Below are 26,946 nucleotides of genomic sequence, written 5' to 3'. Positions count from 1 at the left end.
TCTGCAATGAAGGAGAACTGCAGTTGCTGATCCTAGTAGTGGAAGAGAAAATATTTCTAAATTCGGTTCAAGGATACACAAAAGCCGCAGCCCTTGCGGGAATTTATTTTTTTGGGCTGGTTCACTGGAAGCTTTCCAATAGACCAGGGGAGGAAACCTCTAGCTCATCCACCCATTTCAGCCCAGCAGTGCTCCCCTGTCCTACACCTTATGTCATGTATGATGTCAGGCAAGGGGCAGATAAAGACCTTGTTCATCCTAAAAGATTTTGCAGGCACTGGTGATCAACTGATGGGTGGTGCCTGCAAAACCCTGTGCAAAGGTTGTTGCAGAACCCAGTAATAATTACTGCTGGGTTTTGCAAAGCACTCTACAAGGGCTCCACGAGACCCAACAATCAGCTGATTGCCAAGAGCAGGCTGAAAGGGTCTTTGAGGGCTATGCATTGGCCTGCATGGTTTGAAACTCTGCAGGCAAAAAAGGTTTAAAAAATAGAAGAAACTCATCTGATTCTCCCACGCTGAAGTAGCTTACAGTTCCAAAACAAAAAAAGGGGTTTTCCCTTAATTTGTAAAATCTTGCCATTTTTTAGAAAGCAACTAAATAAAATCAATTTTCATTCCAAATCTTCAATGAAATACTAAAGTTGCAGTCCCATGCATGCTTACTTGAGAGTAAGTCTCATTAAAATAAATGGGTCTTGGGAGTGGAGTCTCATTTTCCCTTCCTACAGTCCCTCCCCCCTTTTCTGGCACTTTTTATGGATGTCTTTCTTCCACAACTGCCTATTTGCTTTCTCCTTGTGTCAACTTGCTTGAAATCAAATGTATAAAAAATAAATCTGAATTTTTTCTAGTTCCCTCAGAACCTAATATAGGCAGCAATTGTTTTGCTGCTGTCCTAAGCCCACTTAATTTGATGTATGCCCCAGTTAAATGAAAGGGCAGGCAGCGAGCAAGTGAGTTAGTGGCCTGAGTGAGCAGGTTATCAGCTAATCAGTCTGCATGCAAGCATTACAGTGCCACCCTACTCAGAAGCAAGCCCTACGGAATTCAATGGGGCTTCCACTCAGGTAAATTACATTAGGAGAGCAATCTTACTCCTGAATAAATAAATAAAAGCTCCAATAATCAAATGAGACATATTATCAAGTAAATACAGCAATCCTAAAGCCGTAAAGGTAAAGGGACCATTAGGTCCAGTTGTGGCCAACTCTGGGGTTGCGGTGCTCATCTTGCTTTATTGGCTGAGGGAGCCGGTGTACAGCTTTCCGGGTCATGTGGCCAGCATGACTAAACTGCTTCTGGCGAACCAGAGCAGCGCACGGAAACACCGTTTACCTTCCCACTGGAGCGGTACCTACTTATCTACTTGCACTTTGACGTGCTTTTGAACTGCTAGGTTGGCAGGAGCAGGGACTCAGCAACAGGAGCTCACCCTGTCACGGGGATTCGAACTGCCGACTTTCTGATCAGCCTGGAAACGATGCCTTATGAGGAGCGACTAAGGGAGCTGGGCATGTTTAGCCTGGAGAAGAGGAGGTTAAGGGGTGATATGATAGCCATGTTCAAATATATAAAAGGATGTCACATAGAGGAGGGAGAAAGGTTGTTTTCTGCTGCTCCCGAGAAGCGGACACGGAGCAATGGATCCAAACTACAAGAAAGAAGATTCCACCTAAACATTAGGAAGAACTTCCTGACAGTAAGAGCTGTTCGACAGTGGAATTTGCTGCCAAGGAGTGTGGTGGAGTCTCCTACTTTGGAGGTCTTTAAGCAGAGGCTTGACAACCATATGTCAGGAGTGCTCTGATGGTGTTTCCTGCTTGGCAGGGGGTTGGACTCGATGGCCCTTGTGGTCTCTTCCAACTCTATGATTCTATGATTCTAAGTCCTAGGCTCTGTGGTTTAACCCACATTAAACTCAGGGAAACATTCTCGTAAGGATTAGGCTGTAAAATTTCCGCAATTCTTCTATGGTATATTTACCTGGGGGGAAATGAGAAAATAAAAGCCATGGCTGAACCCAAGTAATCTTATTCCCTAAATGAGCTTCTTCCGGGAATCTGACCTCTATAGCTAAAGCAACATAAACCCTACCCATAGACTTCACAACACCATCATGCCAGTAGTTTATGAATGTTTACTCTTTACACAGAACTGGGAAATTTCCTGCCTTTGACCCTTCTATTCTAAGTACAGTGGTACCTCAGGTTACATACGCTTCTGGTTACAGACTCTGCTAACCCAGAAATAGTGCTTCAGGTTAAGAGCTTTGCTTCAGGATAAGAACAGAAATCGTGCTCCAGCGGCGCAGCAGCAGCAGGAGGCCCCATTAGCTAAAGTGGTGCTTCAGGTTAAGAACAGTTTCAGGTTATGAAGGGACCTCCAGAACGAATTAAGTTCTTAACCTGAGGTACCACTGTATTCCTAGTGTGCACTAGAATGATAGTCCTTTCCAGTGTATGAATCTGACGTTGAGAGATTTGCCCTCTAAAATTGTGGGCGCCTGGATTAGGTCCTCCCTCAGTGAGCAAACGCTTCCACAGCCCATGCAGACCCTCTTTTCCGTGGAGAGGAGAGGTGCCTGACGGCTTCTAGGTCTCTCCCTGCAAGCTGCTCTCCATGATGCTGCTTCAGCTTAACCATTGAAATTATGGTAGATGGATGGCCTCTTCCAAAGCCAGGCCGCTTGTTCCCATCAGGGGGTGGGGAAGAGTCTGTGGCAAGGCTGGACCAAAGTGGGCCAGTAACACGCACATAAGACAAGTGGCATACAAGGCTGTAGCCTCCAGGCTTGGCTGAGGGGTTTACATTGTGACAACCTTTCAGAGGCTCACCTGGGTGGGCACACGGTTTTTGAAAGCACCTTCCATTTTAATTGAGTTTTACATGTTGCATGGAACGTGCTGCCTGAGAAGTAAAAATCCAGATCTCACTTGGCTACACTGAACCAGTTGTATAATTCTTTGCATCTTGGTGATAGTTTTGCCTGAGCAACACAGAGCTGAATCAAGAGGGCAATACCACTTGCAGGTGTTCGGAACTTTGTGTGTGCAATTTGCAAAAGGTGAACTATTTTCCTAAGCAAACCCTAATGTGACTTTTAATGCCAGTGTGTGGATAATTTTCCTTTTTCAAAGGCTGCACAATAGGCTAGGTTAATATGCTACTTGGAAAAGTAAATGGAGAATACTCCCCGCCCCTGGGCTCACCTGCTCTTAATCACAAACTAATATTTATGGATATAGCATCTTCCCTTTCCAGGCATCCATGACACAGACATAAATTTGAAATTTGCTGCTTCTCAGCTGATTGTTTTTCATTAGCAGCAGCTCTCTCGTGCTTCCATTCTTGGTGGCAGCAAGCATATACATGTATGTGGCGTTTCCTTGGCAGCAAATGTGTTTAAATCACACACCCAAGGCTAGAATTTATAATGTAGTTTGCCCGGACTGTCTTATGTTCTCCCAGTACTTACAATAGCCTTGCTTATTTTATTTTGTTTTATTTTATTTTATTTTATTTTATTTTATTTTGATGTTCACAAGAATCTGGACTGAAACCTGAGGTGTGTTATTAAACTATGCACCCAAATTATTTGGTTAGCTTTGGGTTGACTACTTACAGAAGTAAATTATAGATAGATTAGAAAAAGGCTATTCTCTCTCTCTCTCTCTCTCTCTCTCTCTCTCTCTCTCTATCTATCTCTCTCCCTCTCTCCCTCTCTCCCTCTCTCCCTCATCTTTTCTTCAAACCAAGACCTGTAGCTTTCCTTTCTTTTGTAGAGCTGAATAATAAATCATGCTCCTTATTTCCAATTTATAGTAGAGAAATTAAAAATGGAGCTGGAGGTAGACTAGGGGTGGTGCCTGTAATTATAACCTGCATATTCTGAGACAAAATGGTTAAGCAAGGTAGAAACAATTTTCATAACCATCAGCCAAAAACACTTGAATAAAGAAGTGAAAGCCCCCAGCCTTTTGCATTAGTCTTTGCAAAATAAGGTATGAATCATATCTAGATCAGTGAAGGAGAAATGAGCATGATTAATGAAGCGATTCAAACCTTTAATGCATGCCATAAAAATGTTATTCCTAGCCGAATACAATATGATTAGCAAAATATTGTGAGTTCTCCCTTTTCCCCCTGCTCTATAAGCCATTTAAATTGGATTTGAGCCCCTTTAAGCTGCAATCTTATACCCAGTTACCCAGGAGTAAGTCCCATTTTACTCAGCTAAACCAAACCACCTTAAAAGATTATGTAAATATGACTTTGTTTTTCACTGCCCAAAGATTCTGCCTTGTTGGCATCCACTGATAAGTCTGGAAAAGTCCCCCCCCCCCCCAATCAACATAGAACTGTTTTTATTTTGTGCTATGAGTAGTCCACCTTTAACCTTCCAGATTTGAGCATCAGCACAAGCTACAGAGCATTAATGCAGAAATTTCGTCAAACCACCCGCAGACTCCACAGTTCCTTCATCAATTCAGCCATCGTCAACTGCCAACACCCCAAGCAATTGTGCAGGGAACACCCCAGTTGCCACAGAGCAAAATCACAAGTAACACTTCCAGGACCAGCTGAAGATCTTTTGCTCCCTGGGGGAGAACAAGAAGTCCCCCCCCCCCGCCAAGCAAAGGTGCAGTTCACTCAAGATTAGCCAAGTTATTTTTGCATTGGAAGCACAAACATCTCTGCACCACCACCCAGGAGTAAAAATACATTAAGAAATTAAACAACAAACAATTTGCTGCCCTTCAATGATGCTGAAAATCAGTTGCCAAACTCTGCCTTGAGGTAGGGTCAACCCTGAACACTTCACCGAATCACTTTTTATCTTCCCTCTTCTGGACCATTGCCAGGGAAGGTTGCAGTGGTATGGCATTCTCCAAAACTCAAGGCTCACTGCAGACGTGTACTGCCCCTTATTGGCAGGATCAGGAAAGAGAGTTACCCTCCCTGACCTTGGGAAATTAACATAACCATGTATTCTAGCAAAGAATTTAGGCAAGAAAGCAGAATTTTCCAACCATGCCTTGCAGGAAAACCAACTCAAGGGTAGCTATGACCATAGGTAGGTGGTGGTTTCTCTGCGCAACAACTGAAGAGGCAGAGGGTGCCATGACCTCTGCTGACTTTCCTCTTATAGTGGCACTCCAAGGTCAACACTATTTAGGCTGTTTTGTGCTGAGTAACCAACTGTCAGCCCATGTGGGATGCTGCTGGCCAATCAGCAGCAGTGTACTCACTCAAAATGCCCGCCCTTTTCCATCTCTCTCCTTTCTACCACAACATCATCACACCAGCCATGGCTGTTTAAAATTTTCTGGGGCAACTATCTTGGAGCAGTTTTCTGAGCAGAAGAGAAAATCATTTCCCCCAGGCTAGGGTCTGACCAGTGTCCTGGGTCAGATGTTTAGCCTTTCATTTGACTGCATCCAAAACCCTGCCCATTTTTCATTCCAGGTTTTCTCATATTGCATTAGATTTCAACAAGTGCTATAGACTGTTTTCCACCCCGGTCCGCAACCCTGCTCTTGGAAATCAATTTGGCAGGCAACATTTTCATTGCCTTCTTCGTATGTTTTCTTTCCAGAACACACAAGATGCATTTTTGTAGAAAAGAAGCAAAGGCTGGGGTGGAAATAAAAGAAAAATATGTATTTTGTGTTAAAGATGGATCATTTATTTTCTCTTTGAGGGTTTTGTACTCTGGTTTATCTGCATTTATGTGAAGAAACTGAGGCCCACTTTTTTTGAGCTAATGGCTCTGGAGTCTTCCTACTTCAGCCTTGAACCTTTCAGTTGGTAGAAACAGATATAAATAATATGTTCAAAATATTTTCTCCACCAACAACACTCCCTAAACCCACTGCAGTCAGGGTGAATCAGGGTGGCTTTGCCTCCAGCCCCTTGTTATGGTGGAGCAAAAAAAAGGCTGCAGTTTGGAGCTGTGCCAGCAGGGTCCTTATGCCACCTGCCAATAGGGAGGCATTGAGGTAGTGCTGACGCATGGCTCTTGAACCTCCCTTCAGGGTCAGGCCAAGGTAAAGAAGCAAAACTTCAGTAGTGTGGGAACAGTTGGTCACTGCTAAAGGCTGAGTAGAATGTTATTATTAATAATATTACTTTTCCTCGTCATTCTGGTACCATTTCTGCAGCGTTTCCTAAGATGAATGGTGCCGTGCAATGTTGGTTTCCAAATACAGTGGTGCCTCGCAAGACGAAATTAATTCGTTCCGCAAGTCTCTTCGTCTTGCGGTTTTTTCGTCTTGCGATGCACGGTTTCCCATAGGAATGCATTGAAAATCAATTAATGCGTTCCTAGGGAAACCGCCTTCAGACCAGGTCCGGGGACAGTCTGTCCCCGGACCTCTTCTGAAGGCTGGGGGGGGGGACAAGGGCTTTTCTTCCCACCCCCAGCATTTTAAAAAACCCCGGGACAGCGGAGGACTTCTCCGCTGTCCGGGGCGATTTAAAAGCCCCTGGGAAGGCAGGCGGGGGGGACAAAGACTTTTGCCCCCTGCCAGCCTTCAGAAGAGGTCCTGGACCTCTTCTGAAGGCGGGCGGGGGGCGAAAGTCTTTGCTCCCCCCCGCCTGCCTTCAAAAGGTGTCCCCGCGGCGGCGGGAGGTGTCCCCTGCCCCCCGCCCGGCTTCGGAGCACCGGGAGAAGCGATCTCCCCGCAGCCCCTTGCTGCAAAAGACGTCCGGGGGAAGCGGGGAAGCGAAGCGCTTCTTCCCCGCTTCCCCCGGACCTCTTCTGAAGCAAGGGGCTGCAGGGAGATCGCTATCTCCCCCCAGCCCCTTGCTGCAAAAGACGTCCAGGGGAAGCGGGGAAGAAGCGCTTCGCTTCCCCGCTTCCCCCGGACGTCTTTTGCAGCAAGGGGCTGGGGGGAGATAGCGATCTCCCCGCAGCCCCTTGCTTCAAAAGAGAAGACCCGCTGTCCCCGGGGCAAGCTTCGTTTTGCGAAGCAAGCCCATAGGGAAATTCATCTTGCGAGGCAACTCGAAAACGAAAAAACCTTTCGTTTTGCGAGTTTTTCGTCTCGCGAGGCGTTCGTCTTGCGGGGTACCACTGTAGTATATGGGCAATATTCCTTGATCAAAGGAAGAAAATGTTGTGTTCAGTGAATAAGTTTTGTTTACAAATAAAATAATCAAGTATGACAGAATTCTTAATGATTCAAAGCAGAACATTTTAATGCTGTTTACGGAGGTGGTTGTGGCCTTCATGGAGCTATTGAACAGGCTACTAGTGGGAACAGGATTCTGGATTAGATTAAGCCTTTTTCTCATCCAGCAGGGCTCTTCTTCTTTTGATCTGCACAAAGACTACATGGTGTCAGCACATCAACTAAGGACAAACCACCTCAGGAAAGACAGGAACAGTTCAGTGAAATGTAACTGGGGCTGTACAGACCGTTCACTGACAAACGTTCTCTCAATGAGCATTGCACGGGACAGGGAGCTGAAACAGTTTCCCCTCAAGTCCTCATTTTTGTACGTATATACTTTCCCCAGCACTGTTTGCAGCCATTGTTTCCTTGGTCCGCTGCTCCTTGTACCATTGCTTCCCACTTTTACTTCTTGGAGTGATCTGGCCAATCCCCATTTCCCCCTTTGACCTCACTCGTTGAGAACTTTCTACTGCTTCTTTCTCATGGCCTAAAAGTTGAGACTCCCTTTCTGGGAAACAGGAATCTTTGTGTTCCTGTAGAAGGTTGAGCATTTAAGTAGAAGAGTCTCCAGGGGATAGAATCATAGAGTTGGAAGAGACCACAAGGGCCATCGAGTCCAACCCCCTGCCAAGCAGGAAACACCATCAGAGCACTCCTGACATATGGTTGTCAAGCCTCTGCTTAAAGACCTCCAAAGTAGGAGACTCCACCACACTCCTTGGCAGAAAATTCCACTGTCAAACAGCTCTGACTGTCAGGAAGTTCTTCCTAATGTTTAGGTGGAATCTTCTTTCTTGTAGTTTGGATCCATTGCTCCGTGTCCGCTTCTCTGGAGCAGCAGAAAACAACCTTTCTCCCTCCTCTATGTGACATCCTTTTATATATTTGAACATGGCTATCATATCACCCCTTAACCTCCTCTTCTCCAGGCTAAACATGCCCAGCTCCCTTAGCCGTTCCTCATAAGGCATCGTTTCCAGGCCTTTGACCATTTTGGTTGCCCTCCTCTGGACACGTTCCAGTTTGTCAGTGTCCTTCTTGAATGATCTGGAGCTTTCCTCCTTTCCTCCCCTCTGCCTCCTGACACCCCCACAGTTGGCTTTGCGGGGGGAGGGGGCAGGAGAAGCCCCAGAAAAGCGTGCAGGATAAGGATAATTGTTCCATCTGGCAAGCTGCAGTGCTTGTGCTGACAGGACCTTCACCATACCATGATGTTGAATTCAGCTTTTAATCTTTTAACTGTTGTTGTATTCGTTTGATTTCTTTAAGCTGCAGCTTGAAAATTTTGGCTCAACAGTAGGGCTGAGTTCACTGTTAATAAACCCACTGTGACCCAAGCTAAAGCAGGCCATTTCTCAACACATACTGAGCCAGTGTGACAAAAACTGTGAGCACTAAATGAGCACAGACAAGCAGTGAGCTCCATCCATATTGACGGTGCATAGTTAAGAATTATGGGGGAATGGATCAACTACAAAGCTGGAGCTTTTAAAAATGCACCCATGCTTTTTTCTTAAAAATATATATAATACACATCATTGTGCTAGAAATACTAGAAGTATGTTATGGGGTGGGAATTGTTCCTTGAACAGAGGACAATTACAGTAATTATTCAAATACAGCATAAAAGAAACTAATCTCTGAAGCAATCCATCCCTATTTCCAGTTTCCGAACAGAATCATCAATCCAGTTGTTTGTTCGTTTTCATGACTGTGCACACTTTTGTCGACCATTCTAAGATTTGCATTAAGTTGTTAGATTTCCAGCATGTGGCAATAATAATCTTTATAGAAACAAGGAGATTTACCATAAGAGTCCCATGCCAGCATCCTTCTGGCAGTTGAACAAAATAATCAAGGGCACCTGACCTCAACTTATTTTCTGCTATTAATATAATGGCATGCATAACCTTTCCCCAAAACCTATTAACCCAGGAGTATTCCCACTACATATGCATAAAATTAGAGTCCAGCATATGACACTTTCTGTTCTTAAATTGAACTCTTTTATCAATCTTTTAACTTAGTGCTTTAAGATACATTGTACCTTCCTCAAATTCAATGACATAATAAATGATTTTATCTTTATTTGGTGTGTTTGTGTTTCAGATGCATTTGAACATATTAAACTTCCAGTCCACAGTTGTCTTTGTTCTAGCCAAACCTGAACTTTTCCCTTAGAGTAGAATCCAAAATAATTATATTTATATTTTGCCAACATTCTTTTTCCACTGCATTCACTGCCACTGCATTCACTTTCTGTTTATTATTTGAAAAACATAACCAAATATAATAAACCATAAAACAGGCAAATTGAGACATTGAACTGGCAAATATTAATAGACAATGCTGTTAAACATTTCCCCCAAATTTGATGAAATTAAATAATCACATATTCACAATACAGCAACCTATCCCATTTGCTTACCAAATAGCAAAAACATCTCACATCGTATTTAGATTAAATTCTGCATCTTGAATAACTGAAACGTAAAACTAGGTATCTGATTATACATCCTTCCTATATCTATTAGCAGTTTTCAAAATATGTGTAGGTATCAGATTCTTACAGTTTGATTCATCTCTCTCAGAAAGCTACGGCAGTTATCATTCCAAGCGCCAAATGAAAAGCCCCAAAGCTTGTAACCTTTTTCCTCACAGGGAAGTCGCTCCACCCCCCTGAACATTTTGGCTGTCCTTTTCAACAATTTTTCCAGCTCTACAATAACCTTTTTGAGATGCAGTAATAGATAAACTTTATCTATTTAGCAAGATTTATAGACTGCTTCATCAAAAAATATCTAAGCAGCTTATATAAACTGATATAAAATATTCATTAAAACAGTGCTACAGATAGATTTTAAAAACAATAGATGTAGAAACATTATGAAAATATAAATCAAGTCAACAGATTATTAAAACAAATGTGTATAATAAAATTACATGTTTGGCTAGACTTGCCTAAAAAAAATAATCTAATATACTCATGTTTATTTATTTCAGTGGTTAGTTGGAAACCCTACAATAAAGGGCCTTTCCTACTGTACCACATAGACAGTATGCTATACACAGTATTATTTCCCTTTTGGCACAAAAGTATTTGTCAGATTCTATCATATTCTTAAGTGAACCCTTAAAGAAATCTCAATTATAGGAAATAGAAGTTCTGGCCCAACTTGTAAAATTGACATTTTGAATAGAAAGAAGAGTATTCACCAGCCATGAGCCTTCATCTGACTGATGGGTGGGGGGAGGAATCACCTGCAGAGACATCCCCTCCCTTTTAGACCACCTGAACCTGAGAGTTTCGCCTTACTGGACTTCTCCACCCCAAGGGACACCCCTCCAATTCACACTGTATGAGCCCGTGGCTAGAGCATATGGCAACAATCCTTTACAATAGCAGGCGACTTTTCAGACAGTGGGAATGAAAGGACTAATAGGAGGCTCAAACGGACGGCCTTCCAAGTGCTCACAAGACGTCAGGTACAGGACGCTGCAGAGGCAGCGGGTTTTTCTGTGTTGAGTCCTAGCAAGTACTGTCTTCTATCATCTCCCCAGGGTGTTGATAAGGGGCCCTTTTGCCCTGCTGCCCTGGTTGGGGTGATCTGGTAATGCCTACCAGATTTGATGGGACTAACAGACTTTCTTTTTTATATTTTTTAATTAAATCCTGTTTTACAATTTCAAATAAACATTTTACAAACTTTAAAATATCCAATGACTTCTGTTTCTATGGTTCATTTTACATATCATACATCCCTGTATATTTTACTATAACCATTCCAATCAATTTTCCACTTTTACATCCATCAAAAATTATTTACTCTGTTGAATTTATCTCAATGCTACCAGTGTTTTCAGCTGTACACAGTTATTTTCCATATACTGAATAAATGTTTTCCAATCTTCTTTAAACATATGTTCTTCTTGCTCTCTTATTTTATATGTTAAGTCTGCAAGTTGTGCATATTCTGTCAACTTAAGTTGCCAGTCCTCACTCACTTTCCGTCTTTGGGCTAACAAAAACAGGCCGCAGTAGTTGCATACATAAATAACATTTTCTGGCACCTGGGAATTTCAGTCTGGGTTATCCCCAGCAAAACAGACTCTGGTTTTTTGGGGAAGGTAATTTTGAACATTTCCCTTCAATTCATTATAAATCATTTACCAATACTCTTTTACCTTTTTACATGTCCACCACATGTGGAGGAAGGTTCCCTCCACTTCTTTACACTTTCAACACTTATCTGATTCTGTCTTAAAAATCTTAGCCAACCTACTCAGAGTTAAGTACCATCTATTAATCATTTTCAAATAATTCTATTTCAATTAATAGTATGCTGTAAATTTCAGGTTGCTTTTCCAGAGTTTCTCCCAGAGGTTAAGATCTATATTGTGCCCTGTATCTATTGCCCAGTGTGCCATTGAACAAGCTCGTCTTTAGTTTCCCATTCTAATAACAGATTATACATTTTAGACAAAAAATTATCATTGTTGTCTTTCAAGAGTTCTTTTTCAAACTGTGAGCTTTGGTCCAAAGATCCATTCTTTCTGGGACTTTCCTTGCTATGATCCTGCTCTTTGGGATGAAGTGAAGCCTATCAGTCGGCCTCCTGGTGTCAGCCCAGCCTTCCCTTGGATCCTAAACCAGAAGAGGACAGGACAAGCTTATTTTACTCTGCCACAATTTCAGGTTACCCCAGTTATCTAATATGTGTTAATCTGTACCAGTAGATGGTGGTCAATTTTAATCCAAAACAATTGACTAAAATCTGCACCAATTGTAATCTCCAGTTATGTGACAGAACCATTATTCCACTTCAAATACCTCTGATTTAAACATGTTCAGGTGGCATCAAGGTATCAAAGACAATTCTTTCACAATAGGACACAATGCAGAGATAAAGTTAGAGGGATTCTGTACTGATACAGAAATACGATCAGCATATACAGAAAGTTTTCCAACAACTATTCCATCTCCCCCTTCAAATTGACAATTGTTCCCAATAGTATATTTTAAAACTGGAGCAGAAGAAGGCAAGCAATGGATGAAATTCACAATAGAAAGCTTTCTAGTAAATACAGTTTGTACCCAGAGGATATTAACAGCCCAGTGAGTGAAATGCGTGATTTAACCATGGCCAAATAACACAAAGCCCTATAACTCCAAGCAAGTTAGTTATATTAGACTTATCCAAGAGGGAATTATTTCAGTAAGATAGATCCCTGTAAGACTTTAGAGTTCTGTTGCTATGCTGTATGTATGCTGCTGCTGGCATCCGTCTTGGGAGACAATTGAGTAGTGTGTCTTTGGGGATGAAGACAAACTGCTGGAAAGTTACAGCGCCGGCTGAGGCTGTGGAGACTGATGTGGGAGACACATGTTCTGTTGCAGCTGAGGCAAATGAACGTGTCTAGTTTTGCTGCTGCATTTCTTCTCTCTGCGCTCCTTCCAGCGGTTGTTTCTTCTCTGGTCACTGCTGTGGATACACCAGTTGACTTGCCTGCCTTCACTGTGGTTGTGTGCAAGGGATTTCCACATGGCAGAGTTAATGTTTCCAGCTTTCATGTCATGTTTGCAGACATCTTTGTAACACAGAGTTTGTCTGCCAACAGGCCTGGTGCTGGAAGCCAGCTCCCCGCAGAGCACATTCTTTGGGAACCTGCCATCTTCCATTCTGTGGACATGACCAAACCAGTGTAGACATCGCTGAGACAGGACTGCAAACATGCTGGGAATGTGGGCTTGGTGTTTATAAAGAGGCAGTGTTGTTTAGTGGGTAGAGTGGCAAACATGAATGTAGGTCTACAATACTTTGGTTAAATCCAAGCTTAGTTTTGAATTCACTGGGAAATGGGAAATTCATTGTCTTTCAGCCTCAGTCCTTCCTTCAGTAAAATCAAAGGATAACATTTAAGGCCGACCTAATATTACATGGGTTTTTCTTGAACATTTTCAGCAATGTTTTGTCCCTCATTTTTGGCACAATTAATTTTCATAGCCCTCTCTTTCTCTTATTCTTGGTTAACACTAGTAATATAGGCAGATGCAATGTAGTAATTACATGTGGCCGCTTGTACTGTAGCCAGATCTGACTGGCTATGCTGCATAGTGACATCATCTCATTACATGATTTCTGATTGAATGGATCTCTTCTTGTGTGGCTAATTCAGGAAGGACAAAACAACAACCAGAGGAAAAAACATGGCACTCCAGTAGTTGTAGCCAGGGGACACAATAGCAATGAAAACTCACAAAGTGCTTTGTATGGGTGGGGGGCATTTCTACCCCACTGAAATTAGTCTTTTCAGGCCACAAATAAAAATTGAAGAATATTAGGCACAGCCATGGCAATAGCAAAAGGTGTACTTCAGAGAGTGTCCCAGATTCCCATCCAGTTGTTTGTCATTGTATGATGTGAGATAACTTAGATTCAGTTGCTTACATCATGCAGGGAAGAGCTGGAAGATGACTGTACAGGAAGCGGGTATCCCATGTGGTATCGAAGAGAAAAGGGCTTTTTGAGGTGAAGGCTCATAGCTCGGTGATTAGAGCAGCAGTTCTCAACCTGTGGGTCCCCAGCTGTTGTTGGACTACAACTCCCATCATCCCTGAGCTCTGACCTTGCTGGCTAGGGGTGATGGGAGTTGTAGTTCAACAACATCTGGGGACCCACAGGTTGAGAAAGGCTGGGTTAGAGCATCTGCTTTGCTTGCATCCTAAGCATCCTCAGCATATGATAGGGCTGGGAGAGACCATTGCCTGGAATTCTGGAGGGCCACTGTCCAGGCAGTGTTCTAAGTTCCTTTGGAGTCCTATGGTCCATTTAGTCTAGCATCCTGTTCTGGAGGTAGCCTGCCAGCTCTGGTACCCATTGCACTTGCGATCCCCAGCAACTAGTATTTTGAAGCAGTATGTGTGATCACGTTTAGACTGAACTGTGCCCTAATAGCAGAAAAATCTGAATCCAGTACTACAATAGTTGTCATATTTGGGGCTTGGGTTTGTTTTTTAAAAAATGTGGGAGCTTGAGCTGATTCGAAGGAGTTGGTTTAATGGGAAGTTATGATGCTGTGTGCATAATCTGTAGGAAAATGAACTTGCCTGAAGTACTGAAATATTACACAGTGGGCATTCAGACTAATAGGATTATATTAATTAGTTAGATTGCTAAAACCAAAATAGGATACTATAAAGAAAGATAAAGCATTTTTCTGTACCCTTACTTTTGTTAATCGAGGTAAACATTTTATATTAGGGAGAACTATAAATTTCTGACATTCACAGAGAAACAGCAACAAGGGCTTTAATGCTAGTCTTCCATCCAAGATAGAAAATGAATGGGAAATGGTTTGACAAGCTGAGGAAAATTCCTTGTTTTCTATGGGGTAGGGCCTGATTCAAATCTTATGCATCACTGAATTGGGGGAAGGGGTGCATTGTATAGAGTTGGAAACAGGTTCAAGTCCATTTAACACACACACCCTGGGAAAAAACACCAAGTAAATGGCATATATCAATGGTAATGGTAGGGCTACCATTGACATCCAGGGAGAATTTCCAAAAGGCAGCACTTTGTCCTGCATCATAGGCAAGTCATTCAAAAAATTGTGTTTCCTAAAAAGCTCAGCAACTTTCAGGGCATCCTGGAGTACCATTTCATAAATGGAATATCAGATTCAACACTCAATATGATTCAATAAACACATACCTTAAAAGTATTCCATTCCTTTTCAGTCTCTTCCACTCATAAAAATTACCAGTGGCATGGATTTGCCTAATTAAGTATACCTACCTTAAGTTGATATTATATGTTTGTCAGACCACTGTCTCAGTCTTATGGGTACATCCATTCTTTATTACCTCATGTTTCAGTGTAGAAATAGTCTATATCCTACATACTAGCTGTTCTATAAAAATAAAGGTAAAGGGCCCCTTGGACGGGTAAGTCCAGTCAAAGACGACTATGGGATGAGGTGCTCATCTCTCTAATATATGGGACACAGGTGGCACTGTGGTCTAAACCACTGAGCCTCTTGAGCTTGCCGATCAGAAGGTTGGCAGTTCGAATCTGTGCGACGGGGTGAGTGCCTGTTGTTCTGTCCCAGCTTCTGGCAACCTAGCAGTTTGAAAGCACATTAGTGCAAGTAGATAAATAGTGGGAAGGTAAATGGTGTTTCCGTGCCCTCTGGCTTCCGAAACAGTGTTCCGTTGCACTGGAAGCGGTTTGGTCATGTGGACAAACACCGACTCCCTTGGCCTGAAGCAAGATGAGTGTTGCACCCCATAGTTGCCTTTGACTGGACTTAACTGTCCAGGGATCCTTTAGCCCTAAAAAAATGGGGAAATGCTTTAATTTTGTTTTCTTACATTGCAAAGCTAAGTAGCAGGTGTTAGCACTGGAATGAACTGCATCTTGTGCTTAGTGGTGTGAGATGATAAATAGATTGTGATATTCATTTCCAATTAAAATTCTTACACAAAGATCATCGAAGCAGAGTCTTCTAAATTGAATCACAATGAGCTAATAAACAAAAATTCTCCAGCCTCTTGATGGCAAATTATTATTTCCTTAGCATGTTAGATAACATCCTGGTATTCAATAATAGCACTTAGGAACAAAAGATTCTTGGTTTTGTTCTTAAACTTTGTTCCAGCTCAGTATATACCAGGCTTCCCCACCAACCTGCTGCCCTCCAGACGGTTTGGACTACAAGTCCCACAGTCCTTTTCCATTGACTCTGCCGGCTGGAGCTGCTGGATTTGCTATCCAAAACATCTGGAGGGCAATGGGCGAGGGAAGTCTGCAGAATGCAAAAGGTCAGGAGCACACCAGACAGGAGCAAAAGCAGTTTCATGAGGAGAAGGTCATTAATTCGATTCTCCTTCCTCTGAGCCATAAACTTTTAAAAATTAAAACACAGAACAGTTTGCTGATGGAAGGAAGCCTTCCATCATATAAATTTAAAATAGCAGCAAAGTAACCTTTACACTCAATTAGTACACAAGGCTTTCACATTGGGGTTTATAGATAATTATAGGCAAGGCTTACTTCTGTATCCTTAGACACTCTTCTGCAGTTCGTTGATAAAAATTAAAATGTTAATTTAGTCATCTAAAATGTCACCAGCATATTTTCAATATATGGCAATGTCATGAATCTTTGTTGTTGGAAATCCAGCCATTGTTATGCATTTACTAATCCAGCAGGATTATTGGGACCTCCCCCACACCACTGAAAGTCTAGTGTTCTGTCTCGCTCTGCCCTTCTTTCTTTATCCCCCTCTTCCTCATTAGAATCACTGATTGATTAATTGCCTTCTAAACAACTGTCTTGCACAACACAAAGCAGCAAATACATTTAAAGCTGTAGTCCCTTATTGTATCCAGTTGTTTCACTCTAATTGTTGGTAAGTGCCTAATTAGGTAAGCATTGTTAAATTTTGGTAAGAAAACCTGTGCAAAGCTACCCACACAGGCTGAGGTTGAATTCCTGGAAACCAGAGCACAGGATACTATTAACACTGATAGCACACAGTGTAGATTCTTTTAAGGAAGCTATAGTAACACCCCATATTGGGGAAGTGAACTAATCACATTGTGTTAGTCTGAATACAGCTGACAAGGTATAAGCTGCTCGTTCTGTTGGGAATCTGTGTACATGCAGCTACTCACATAGAGTCAATTATGGTTTGGCAGACAGCCAGAAGGCATTCTGAAGGAGTAAGTCTGCCTGGTGATAACAGAGACATGGAGACAGCTCCCTGATTGGTCAAACTCTCTCAAGGGAGTGATAATTAATGGCCTAGTAACTGGAATGTGTTAGTTCAGAGTTCAGTAGTTCTGTGTCAGTGTAGGAGTTGTGAGTCGTGTACTCCAGGATGCCCTGAAAGTTGTTGAGCTTTTTAGGAAACACAATGGTCTGTATGAGTGCATGAAGACATGTAATCAGATTTGCATCTTGCAAGTTTACACTGTTAGCTTCTACCACTGCCACCATCTCCAGGGGGTTTCAGGGGCCCAGGCACCTGCAAAACCTTTGCTGTGGATGCCCAGCCTCTGCCTGTCCCCCACACCTGCCGGCTCTGCAGCCGCCCCCACTGCGGCTGCCACCTCTGTGCACCCCCCACGAGTGCCGCAGTGGTGCGCTGTGGCTGCAGCTTCTGCACACTGCATCCACCGCATTCTGCCTGCTGCAGCCAAATGCCACCTGCCACAGCCACCACGGCAGAGTGCTGCCTTAACTCTGGCACTTCACCACCGTGGGGCTCCCCAGCAGAGGCACAGGCCCTGGCCCATGCTTCACCACAATAACGGTGCACTGTAACATGATGATGTCACGTCACAACATCATCACGGCATGGCACAGTGCGTGCTGATGTTGAGCACTCACAGTGTGGGGCTCAAGTTGGCTCCCTTGTCTTCTACATATCATAATCTCCAACATTTTATAGATTAAAACAGGGACATGTGTGCATTTTTAACCCCTGTCTAGTTTCACACACCTGACCCAGTGGTATAGCATGAGTTGCCAGCACCCAGGGTGGAGAAAGTGTTGCGTCCCCCGGGGGGGGGGGCACTGGGCAGCTGGGGTGGAGGCACGTGCCATGGCGCACATGCACAGATCCCACGAGACACATGGCCACTGGTGCTGCTACTGGTGGTGGTGGTGGTGGCGGCTGTATGTCTTCTCTGCTTGACAGCTCTTCCACCTCCCAGCTCAGCCAGCTCAGAGGCAGGGCATGTGGGCTTTGCACCTGGTTGCAGCCCCCCCCCTTATAATTTTGCACCTGCGGCCACGGCCCCTCTCCCCTCCCCCCATTATGACCAAACTCATCCCCATGTGCTCTACAGTAGTCTGATTCGGAAGCAGGCTGTGTTAGCAAGTTGACTGCGTCTATATATTTGCTCATGTTTTATCTCACTGTGGCTGCCTCATGGAATAGATGCAACTTGGACACCTTCAGCAACATTTACTGATAACTGAAAGTGCCCCACATTCCTTGGGAATTCTAAGAAACAACCCCCCCCCATGGAGATTTTCAAAGAGAGAATGTGACCCAGACCATTGGGGTTAAGGCTGTATTTAATTAGGGGGGTTAATCCTGACACTCAGGAGGGAGGAGATGCTTTTTAATATTATGTTGGGAGCTGCCCAAGGTGACTGGGGAAACTCAGCCAGATGGGCAGGGTATAATAAATAAATAAATAAATAAATCAATCAATCAATCAATCAATCAATCAATCAATCATCGCCGCCACTGTACTGCAGAGAACAGGAGGGCTGACTCCTCCTGGGTGCTGCTACACTAGTAGCATGAAAAATGATAGTGAAGCAGACCCTTGTAACCTGCAGGATTGCATCTTTGGTGGGTGGCTCTTGCACTGCCCCCCCCATGTGCTCGGTTGCCATGCCAGGCCTACTTACCCTCCCCGCTCTGCCATCACCCCCACATGCTCTCCCCCCCCCCCCAACATGTCCTGGCTAAGTGTGATTCAGGATCTAGTAGATAATTGCATATATCTGTTTATTTGCTGAATTGGGATTTTATTATTAGTTGTAGTTGTATTCTGCATTTCCTCCAAAGATCTCCGGTTTATCTCTTTTAATCCTCTCTCACTACAGAATTAAGTCATGTTAATACTAAACTGCAGTCCATCGTATTTGCCTTGTATTTGCAGTTTTTCACCACAGGCTGCTTGCAAGTCCTGCTAGTAGGCTAAAAAGCTCTAGGGCAGCTTTCCCCAACCTGGTGCCCCACCCCCAGTGCTTTGGACTGCATCTCTCACCATCCCCAGCCAGCATTGCCAATGGCCAGGGGTGATGGGAGCTCTAGTCTAGCCACATCAGGAGGGCGCCAGGTTGGGGAGTGCTGCTCGAAGCTGCTAGAATATTCGGTCAACTCCATGATTATACTGTGGAGCATCATGGAGTGCAACACTAATAATCTCCAATCAGGCTGCTGCTGAGTTTAAACAACAGCATATTAATAGTTCCTAATCAGATTGACTTAGTCTATTTTATATATCTGATTCTGTCTCATGTGTGCTTTTGTAATTTGATATGTGAGGCCTTAATATCTCATGCACGTATTTATGGCACATCTGATTCCATGTTCTATTTCAATATCTCAAGGATACATAAAACTTCATGACTGAAGCTGGCAGTTGAACATTTCTCAATTTTAGCCATAGCCACTATCCATATGTTGACTGATTTTTGTTGTTAATGATATTATACTTGCAAAGCATAAACTTATAACAGCCTGTCTTGTTGCAGAATTCTTAATAGTCAGAACCTGGTTTACACATGGCTAATTACTGTGCGATGACTTAACGTAACCTCATAGGAGACTTGTTTGGATCTTGCAGGATGAGATTGAGAATAGACTTCTGACTTGCATGCTTCTTCCTCTTCCTCTGCTCTCTTCATCTCAGGAAGAAATTAACTATGGAACTAGACAATCCAACGTTTCTTTCGCAGTATGCTTATTGCTTCCCGCTTTCTATCCCATTTTCTTCTTTGGTGAGCAAAGATATCCCAGCCTTAACCTTGTCAGACATTATGATACACTGGGTTCACAATGGGAATGAGAACACGGAATAAATTTGTAGGATGAAAGGCAAAGATCCCCCTGTTCTGCTCTGTGATGAGGCTATCTTTAGCAAGGTTCAGGCTGAATACTAACAGAGGGCAAAGCTCTGGAATTGCTTCAGCAACAGTCAGACTTAGGCCAGTCCCTATATAAAAGCAGCAGCTGTATTCCAGTTGCACACTCTGCCTTTACTGAAAGGTGCCTCTTCACCTGCAGGGCTCAGCCCACTCCAGCATTCTCTTAATCCTGCGGAACAGGGACAGCTGGTCACACAAGGGTCTGGAATGGAGTCCTCAAGCAGTGCTCACGTCATGGATGCTTCGGTTGAGATCCTTGCATTGCAGGAGGTTGGATTAGATGCCCCTCAGGATCCCTTCCAACTCTACAGTTCTATGATTCTGTAATCTTAAGGTTTACCTCCCCTGTCATTGTAAGTGAACCATATGTTCTGTCCTTGGAATTACATTTAATTCTTGGACTCTGTACCTAGCAGGGGCTAGCCCCTCATTTAGGCATTAAGGCATGACTTTAACCTGGATGACCATGACCTATGAGCTGTTTCTTGGTCTAAGATGATTTCCAACAAAAGCACCAACACCTTTTTTTCATTCTTTAAAAAGAAAATGAGAAATTAAGGAAGAAAAATGAAGGGACAGTGAGCTGACTTCTGCACTAGCTGTTTCATCTGGCATCACCAACTTTTATTTTCTCACAATAAGATGAGTCCTCATGACATCATTGCTGAATCATTGCATCCCACACTGCCTATTGCCCTCTCATGTTATTTTCAAATCTGTTTTGTGACCAGATTTTTTTTTAAGCTGTAAGTGCTGCACAGTGCCTTTGAAATATTTAAGAACCATTATGCATTTAAGTGAAAGCTTCCTGTTTGCCAGTTCAGCCTGCTTAATTGTTTCCTGTTCAGTGGCTAGTAGGTTTATTGATGAATTGCCCCTCATTAATCAGATTTCATTCCTTGTGGGGTATATGTGTCAAATTACTGATTTCCTTCCAAATTTTGTTTCATAGCAAAGGAGGGATATAGAGAGAAACCAGTAACCGCCCCCCCCCCACCTCTCATGGGGAACAAAAGATGACTAACTAAGGGACAATTCATCTCTAATCCCTCGGACGTGCTAAAAAAAACCCCATAAGGTAAATAGACTGAACCTACAAGGATGAAATGTTTAGTGAACTTGCTGGGAAGCCTTGCTGCACTGGACTTACTTATGAATAAATATTACAGAACAGTCTTGAAAGGGCACATCTTTAGTGTAGCATTATCATAAGTTTTGTGTGGAACCTTCATTTTAATTCCACTCCCAGTGAACAGCAGAACAGCAATGCCAAAACAGTCCTAAAGGACTTGAGTGTGAAAAGTTTGAAAGCAACCTAGGAATGGCAGATGCAGGAGAAGGAAAAATAAAAGAAGAGAAGGAGAAACTCTGGTATGTGTGAGTGAGTGAGTGAGTGAGTGAGTGAGTGATATTAAGTGTAGGTACTAAGTTGCAGGTTGAAGGCCTCAATCTAGTGAGGTTAACAACCAATATTTTATGGTGAAGGCATTAAAATCACATGGAAGTTACCATTTCATGGCCTATATTTCACTGGATGCTTAGCCCTCTGCTATATATTGTTACAAAAGTCCGGTGCCGGCCCCAGTCTCTGCCAAGTGGTGGCAAGAGCCCATAGGGTCCCAGGCTTCATGGATACAGGATCTGTGCTCCTTTTGAGAATGGAAGACACGGCAGAGACTGTTGTGGCTTTAAGAAAAATGGTTTATTCACTTATTTACACCCTCATTCTGCATGGAGGGAGTCCAGATCTCACTGCATGGTTATTTCAAGAGGCAACAAAACAAGCTGCTTGCAGCCAGCCTACCCAAGATGGATCTCAGCTCTTCCTTCTGTTTCTCCTTCCCAGCAAAAACTCAATTTTCTTGTCCCCTCAAACACACACCCCATCACCTTAGTAACATCTCACTCACCAAGCTAAAGGATTACTCCCCCAATTTCACAATGAAGACCTTTTGTCATGTTAACAGGTTTGCTCTTTGCGGGTGGCGCTGTGGGTTAAACTACTGTGCCGCTTGGCTTGCCGATTGAAAGGTCGGTGGTTCGAATCCCTGTGACAGGATGAGCTCCCATTGTTCGGTCCCTGCTCCTGCCAGCCTAGCAGTTCGAAAGCACACAGTGTAAGTAGATAAATAGATACCGCTCCGGCGGGAAGGTAAACGGCATTTCCATGCACTGCTTTGGTTTCCCCAGAAGCGGCTTAGTCATGCTGGCCACATGACCTGGAAAAACTGTCTGCAGAAGCGGACAAACACTGGCTCCCTCGGCCTGTAAAGCAAGATGAATGCCACAACCCCAGAGTCGTTCGCGACTGGACTTAATTGTCAGAGGTCCCTTTACCTTTACCTTTAAACCAGCCAGGCTGGTTTGCATAAGTCAGCCCAGGAATTCCCTGTCTGGCACAGCTCTGCTACTTGTACTCTAATCCATATCTCAATTAATCAAAATCATGGGGTTTAGATGGGTCCCCCCATCTATATCTATAGCAATACAGTACTATTATGGCAGTCACTCAGTTCCATTAACTGAGTGACCTTATCATTACGATGCTCCATTGTGTTTCCTTCAGTATGAAAACTTGTAAAGTGGTATTTTTGCAAAATTGGTGTGTACAACTAGTTCTTATTTAAGCCACTTTGAAATGTTTATGCTTGTATTTTTGTTTTCTTAGCTAGGCATGAACAGTGCTCATTTGCATTACTTTACAACCTCTTGAAGTTTGAAGGCCATGGGCAGCGTTTTTGTTTTCCTTATTGACGTTTCTTTTATAAGCTTACTGCAGCTGGATTTTCTCTCCTCCTGTAACATTTCACACTTTACGGTTCAATTATGACTAGGTCAGGATGACCTTCTTTCAGCCAATAAACAAGGTTTGTTTTGTGGATTTCTTTTGCAACCTGCTCACATTGTCATCTCTTATTTATATCTTTGAAATCCACACAGAGTGAAAGAAAGCTAGGTCAGGCACAGCAATAAGCATTTGAAATCACACAATTAATATGTTTATTCAGAAACCAGGTACATTAAGTACTCCACTACATATGAATTATAACTGAAGGAAGAGCTTGCTCCTTTTCTTTGCTGGTATGTATAATGTGTAAACTACATTTATATTTTGATGAAGCATATTTTGCAAGTGTATGTATGTAGAATGTATTTCTTTAGATATGCTCACTTATGTGCATCCATAAAACACACTTACACGGTTTCCACATCTCAATTTTTGTTACTTTGATGTCTTGTCTATGCTATGCTCCATCAAAAACTGTAACTGGCATTAAATATCTTATTTCATGTCAGTTATATATCCATATCTAAGATATGCACAATATAGCATCCCTGAATCTCTGATTTGTCATCTAAGCTTTGTATCGAAATGAAAGCTATAATTCAAAGAAGCTTTGTACATGCACAGGGAAGAGTCACACTTACAGTATATGGCAAACAATTTATAGAAAAGTCTGGCTGCATGCAAAGTTCTCTAAAATGACTGCACATACAATTTCTTTAGATTTCCAAATTAATGTTTATGAGACTGTTAAAGCAAATTGAAACAGTCTGAAGATTTCATTGAATATAGTTGACTATCTTCAGCAGTTTGATTGATTATAAAACGATTTTAGGAAACCTTTTAGGAAACTGTGATTTGATTATCAGAGAGTTCTATAATTGAAAGCAAGTTGTGGGAATGGGCTTCCAGACTTTTGAAAAAGAAGTCATGGCTGATTCTGTCTTGAACCGTGAGCCTGGAACAAAAGTAGCCCATGGCCATTCTCAGTGCAGCTCCCCAAGCCACACACACACACGCTTTTCCCCAGTGCCCAGCTGATCAGCTGGACAAAAGGGCAAATCACTGTTCCCACATTGCTAAGCAGCACAAAGACAGCGGCAATTAGCTGTAGCAGGATCACTGAGGAGTGCAGGTTAAGCATAGCTGAAGGGGAAGTTAAAATGTGCATGTGTCTGTGAAAAAGCAAGGGGAAATGTGAGTGCCTGAGAGATTGTGTGGAGGGAAGGTTGTACGTCGGGGGGGGGGACGGACGGACGTTGTGGCTGTGTGTGCATGAGGGAAGCAAGACATGGAGGGGACACCAGTCCTGGCCCTGCCATTGGTAACAAACTCTGGCTTAATTAAAGTCCCTTTAAATAGATATTAAAAACACCAATCAATTTAATTAAAGTAAAATATTTGAATTGATAATTTTGTTAGTGAACCTGGAAGAAAAAGCTCAATGGAAACTCTTCGTGAAGCCATGAATGGTATACATGGCAGTGCAGCTTTCTGTTGAACATAAAGTAAAAGTGTTGACTTTTAAAAGCCTTATGGGGGCGGGGGAACAAAACAATTCTGAGCTGGTGGGCTTCTATCTCCATTCTGAGTCTCTCTATCAAGATGTCTGGAGGTCAAAAGAGAGGGAGGAAGATCACTCCTAATTACATGCTCATCTTGATACACAATGTCATATACACAGTGCCTTTTTAAAAGCCAGCAGCAAAGCTAGAAAGCCTTTATCCATAAATCAGGGGCTGTACTTTATCCTAGTTATCCACTAGGGATGTCAAGGGTGCTCTGAGGTATTAGAACAAAAAGGATTTACCATACTGCCATATAAAATATTGAAGGGAAGTTTTGTTTTGTTCTTAAACTCTGGATAATACATTGGTAATCTTTTTTTAAAAGACAGACATAGGATGGAGCTAGATAGTAACACATCTCTTTTGTAATATCATCTATTTGCCTGGTTCCTTTCAAAAGGAACTGTTGCCCCATTTCAAAGATTTTCAGAAAAAAATACATTTCCGGACCAAACACACACACACATAACAAACAGGAGGAAAGGAATGTCTACATTGAGCAGGAAGGATGGTGGGAGGTCATCTACCTGTGCCTAATGTGGAGTATGGCATCTCTGACTTTCAGTGGGGTTCCACCAACTGTGAAGGGAGCTGATATCAGACCTCTGGTGTCTGTGCATCTCTGCATGAGATATGGAGCTATTTCTTGATATGGATTGTACCTGGCTTTTTATCCGCAGCTTAATAAAAGTTTGAACTCTTTTTAAAATGAAGCAATTCTCTTAGCACTAGATTAGCGTTTAGGAAAACAAGTGTCTTAGCTCCTGAGGACAAAACTTTAAACTATCTGCAGTCTGTTCCATTATTGTGTTTCCTTTGCCTAATAAGCAAAACAGAGGCTTTCAGCATCATGAATTAAATAGAGAATTCCTTATTTGCCCACAGAGAGCCTTGGAACTTATATTGTGCATATGCACCAAGTATTTCTAAATTGCTGCACATACTTTAAAAAAGACAACAGAAATTGGATTTTAGAGCTTACATTTTATATATGTAGAGTTGTACACATACAAATTGTATTGTAATAGTAAAGACGTTGTACTTCAAAATCTTATCTTGAGCCACAGCCAGTGGAAAGAGGGATATTTATCAATAACACTCCCATCAGGGATTTTGTGTCTTGTCTCAGGCAAGTAACAAAGACATAATGTCCTGAAGCAGAAAGGCTGATGGCGAGGTATTTTGAGCGTCACTGACATAACTGCTGGTGATATTCATATTACTTCCCTTCCCTCTTTTCTTTTAAAAAGGTCCCTCCGGTGTTCCCTATTTTCACATCATTTCACTCCTTATGACTTTCTTATGCTACACGTCTGCCAATTGGTTGCAGCTTGGTATCTGAGGTTATGGTGATTTAATAGCTATCCCAAAGTGGTTTCCTTACTTGAAACTTTCTCCAAATGCTTTTGATGGATTGACAAGCCTCTCAGGGCCCAAAACTGAAAGACAGCCTCATTTATCCCTGTGTCTGTAGATCCTGTTAGCAAGGATCTTGGCAGCAAGAGCAGTTTGTAAGTATAAATCAGTTGGTGCTCACAGTTCTTTCCCCAGCTCCGCAGTTTCTGATTAGTAAACACCCTCCATAGGAAGGGAAGGCTGCAAGGGGAAAGGTTTTTATTTCCCAAGACCCCACAACCCCCTTTCCTCCTGCAATGTATGGGCCATTGGAATAATTTCCAAAAAGCTCTTTTAGGAAAGGCTGTTAAAGATTCAAAGGTGTCATCTAAGAGATGAGGAGCCACATCTTGCTTGCTAGCAGAAAAACTGTGAAAAATCTAGGCCAGTTCCTGAATACCAACTGGTGTGCTGCATCAAGAAAGAGCTACTGGGATGTGAGGTTTGATTATAATCCAGTCTGGAGATAATAGGAACAAGCAGCCACTTGCGTTTGTTCGTGTAAATTCCCCGTTTGTGTATCAAGCAGGGAGTGGGAGAGGGCTCTAACTTCTGCAGCAAAAGATAATCATGGGAGAGGGATCTAATTCTCTCCTTCACTACCTTGCTCTCTTCAGGCATTTTCCTCCCAGCCCAGATCGTATCTGATATTGTAATGAGGCTGGGAAGAAAAGCAGTTTGGATGACAGACTGTATGTAGGGCAGGCAAGGTCAGAACTGCCCATATCTGCACATCCCTTTGATGTAAAAATTAGACTGCTTGTAGAACAATGAAGTGACCAAGAGACAGGGCTGCTCCTCTAGCTTGACCCCAAATGGGGTTCTTGAGAGAATCTTGTGGGTACTTTTGTGCCATCCAGAGTTGTTTTATTTATTTATATTTATTTAACAGGATATATATACCGCTCAATCATCAAACCCCCTAAGCAATTTAAATTATTCATTAAAATTACTGAAACTAAATTATTCATTTCTGATTACTAAAATCAGAAGCTAAAAACAAGTTAACCTAAAACACTTCAAATATATATATATATACTATAAAATAAAATTACATATTAAAATACGTAATTTAAATTCACATGTCTGGAAAGATGTGCTTAAACTAAAAAGCTTTTAGAAGGCACCTGCCTAATATCAATGAGCAGAGAGTTCCAAGGTGCTGCTACACTGAAGGATAGATGTCTTGCAAATGCAGAATGAATGTAATATGGGACTTATAAAGGTGCCAGTTCTGCACATTGAAACACGTGAAATGTCAAACAATCCTTTAAGTAAACTGGTCACAAGCTGTTCAGAGCTTCTTGTGCTAATAGGAACACCTTGAATTTTGCCTGA

At 42.6% G+C, this 26,946-nt stretch overlaps 1 protein-coding gene across 3 annotated transcripts in view; it reads left to right on the top strand.

The window, feature by feature from the left end:
• Positions 1 to 26,946, top strand: part of SPAG16 (sperm associated antigen 16) — a 393,527-nt gene that overhangs the window by 326,054 nt on the left and 40,527 nt on the right. The window contains exon 16 of one of the 3 annotated variants that reach the window (XM_083473471.1): positions 7,306 to 7,340. The exons of the other annotated variants lie outside the window; for them this stretch is intronic. Within the exon in view, the coding sequence (XP_083329597.1) occupies positions 7,306 to 7,325 (20 nt within the window). The 3' untranslated portion in view covers positions 7,326 to 7,340. Of the gene's footprint in view, positions 1 to 7,305; positions 7,341 to 26,946 lie in introns of those variants that run through there. 3 annotated transcript variants of the gene reach the window in all.

This window comes from Podarcis liolepis (genome assembly GCF_965112155.1).
Source record: "Podarcis liolepis genome assembly, chromosome: 1".
Taxonomy (NCBI): Eukaryota; Metazoa; Chordata; class Lepidosauria; order Squamata; family Lacertidae; genus Podarcis; species Podarcis liolepis.
Note: the sequence above shows the minus strand (reverse complement) of the source record. Positions and strands in the feature narration are given on the sequence as shown.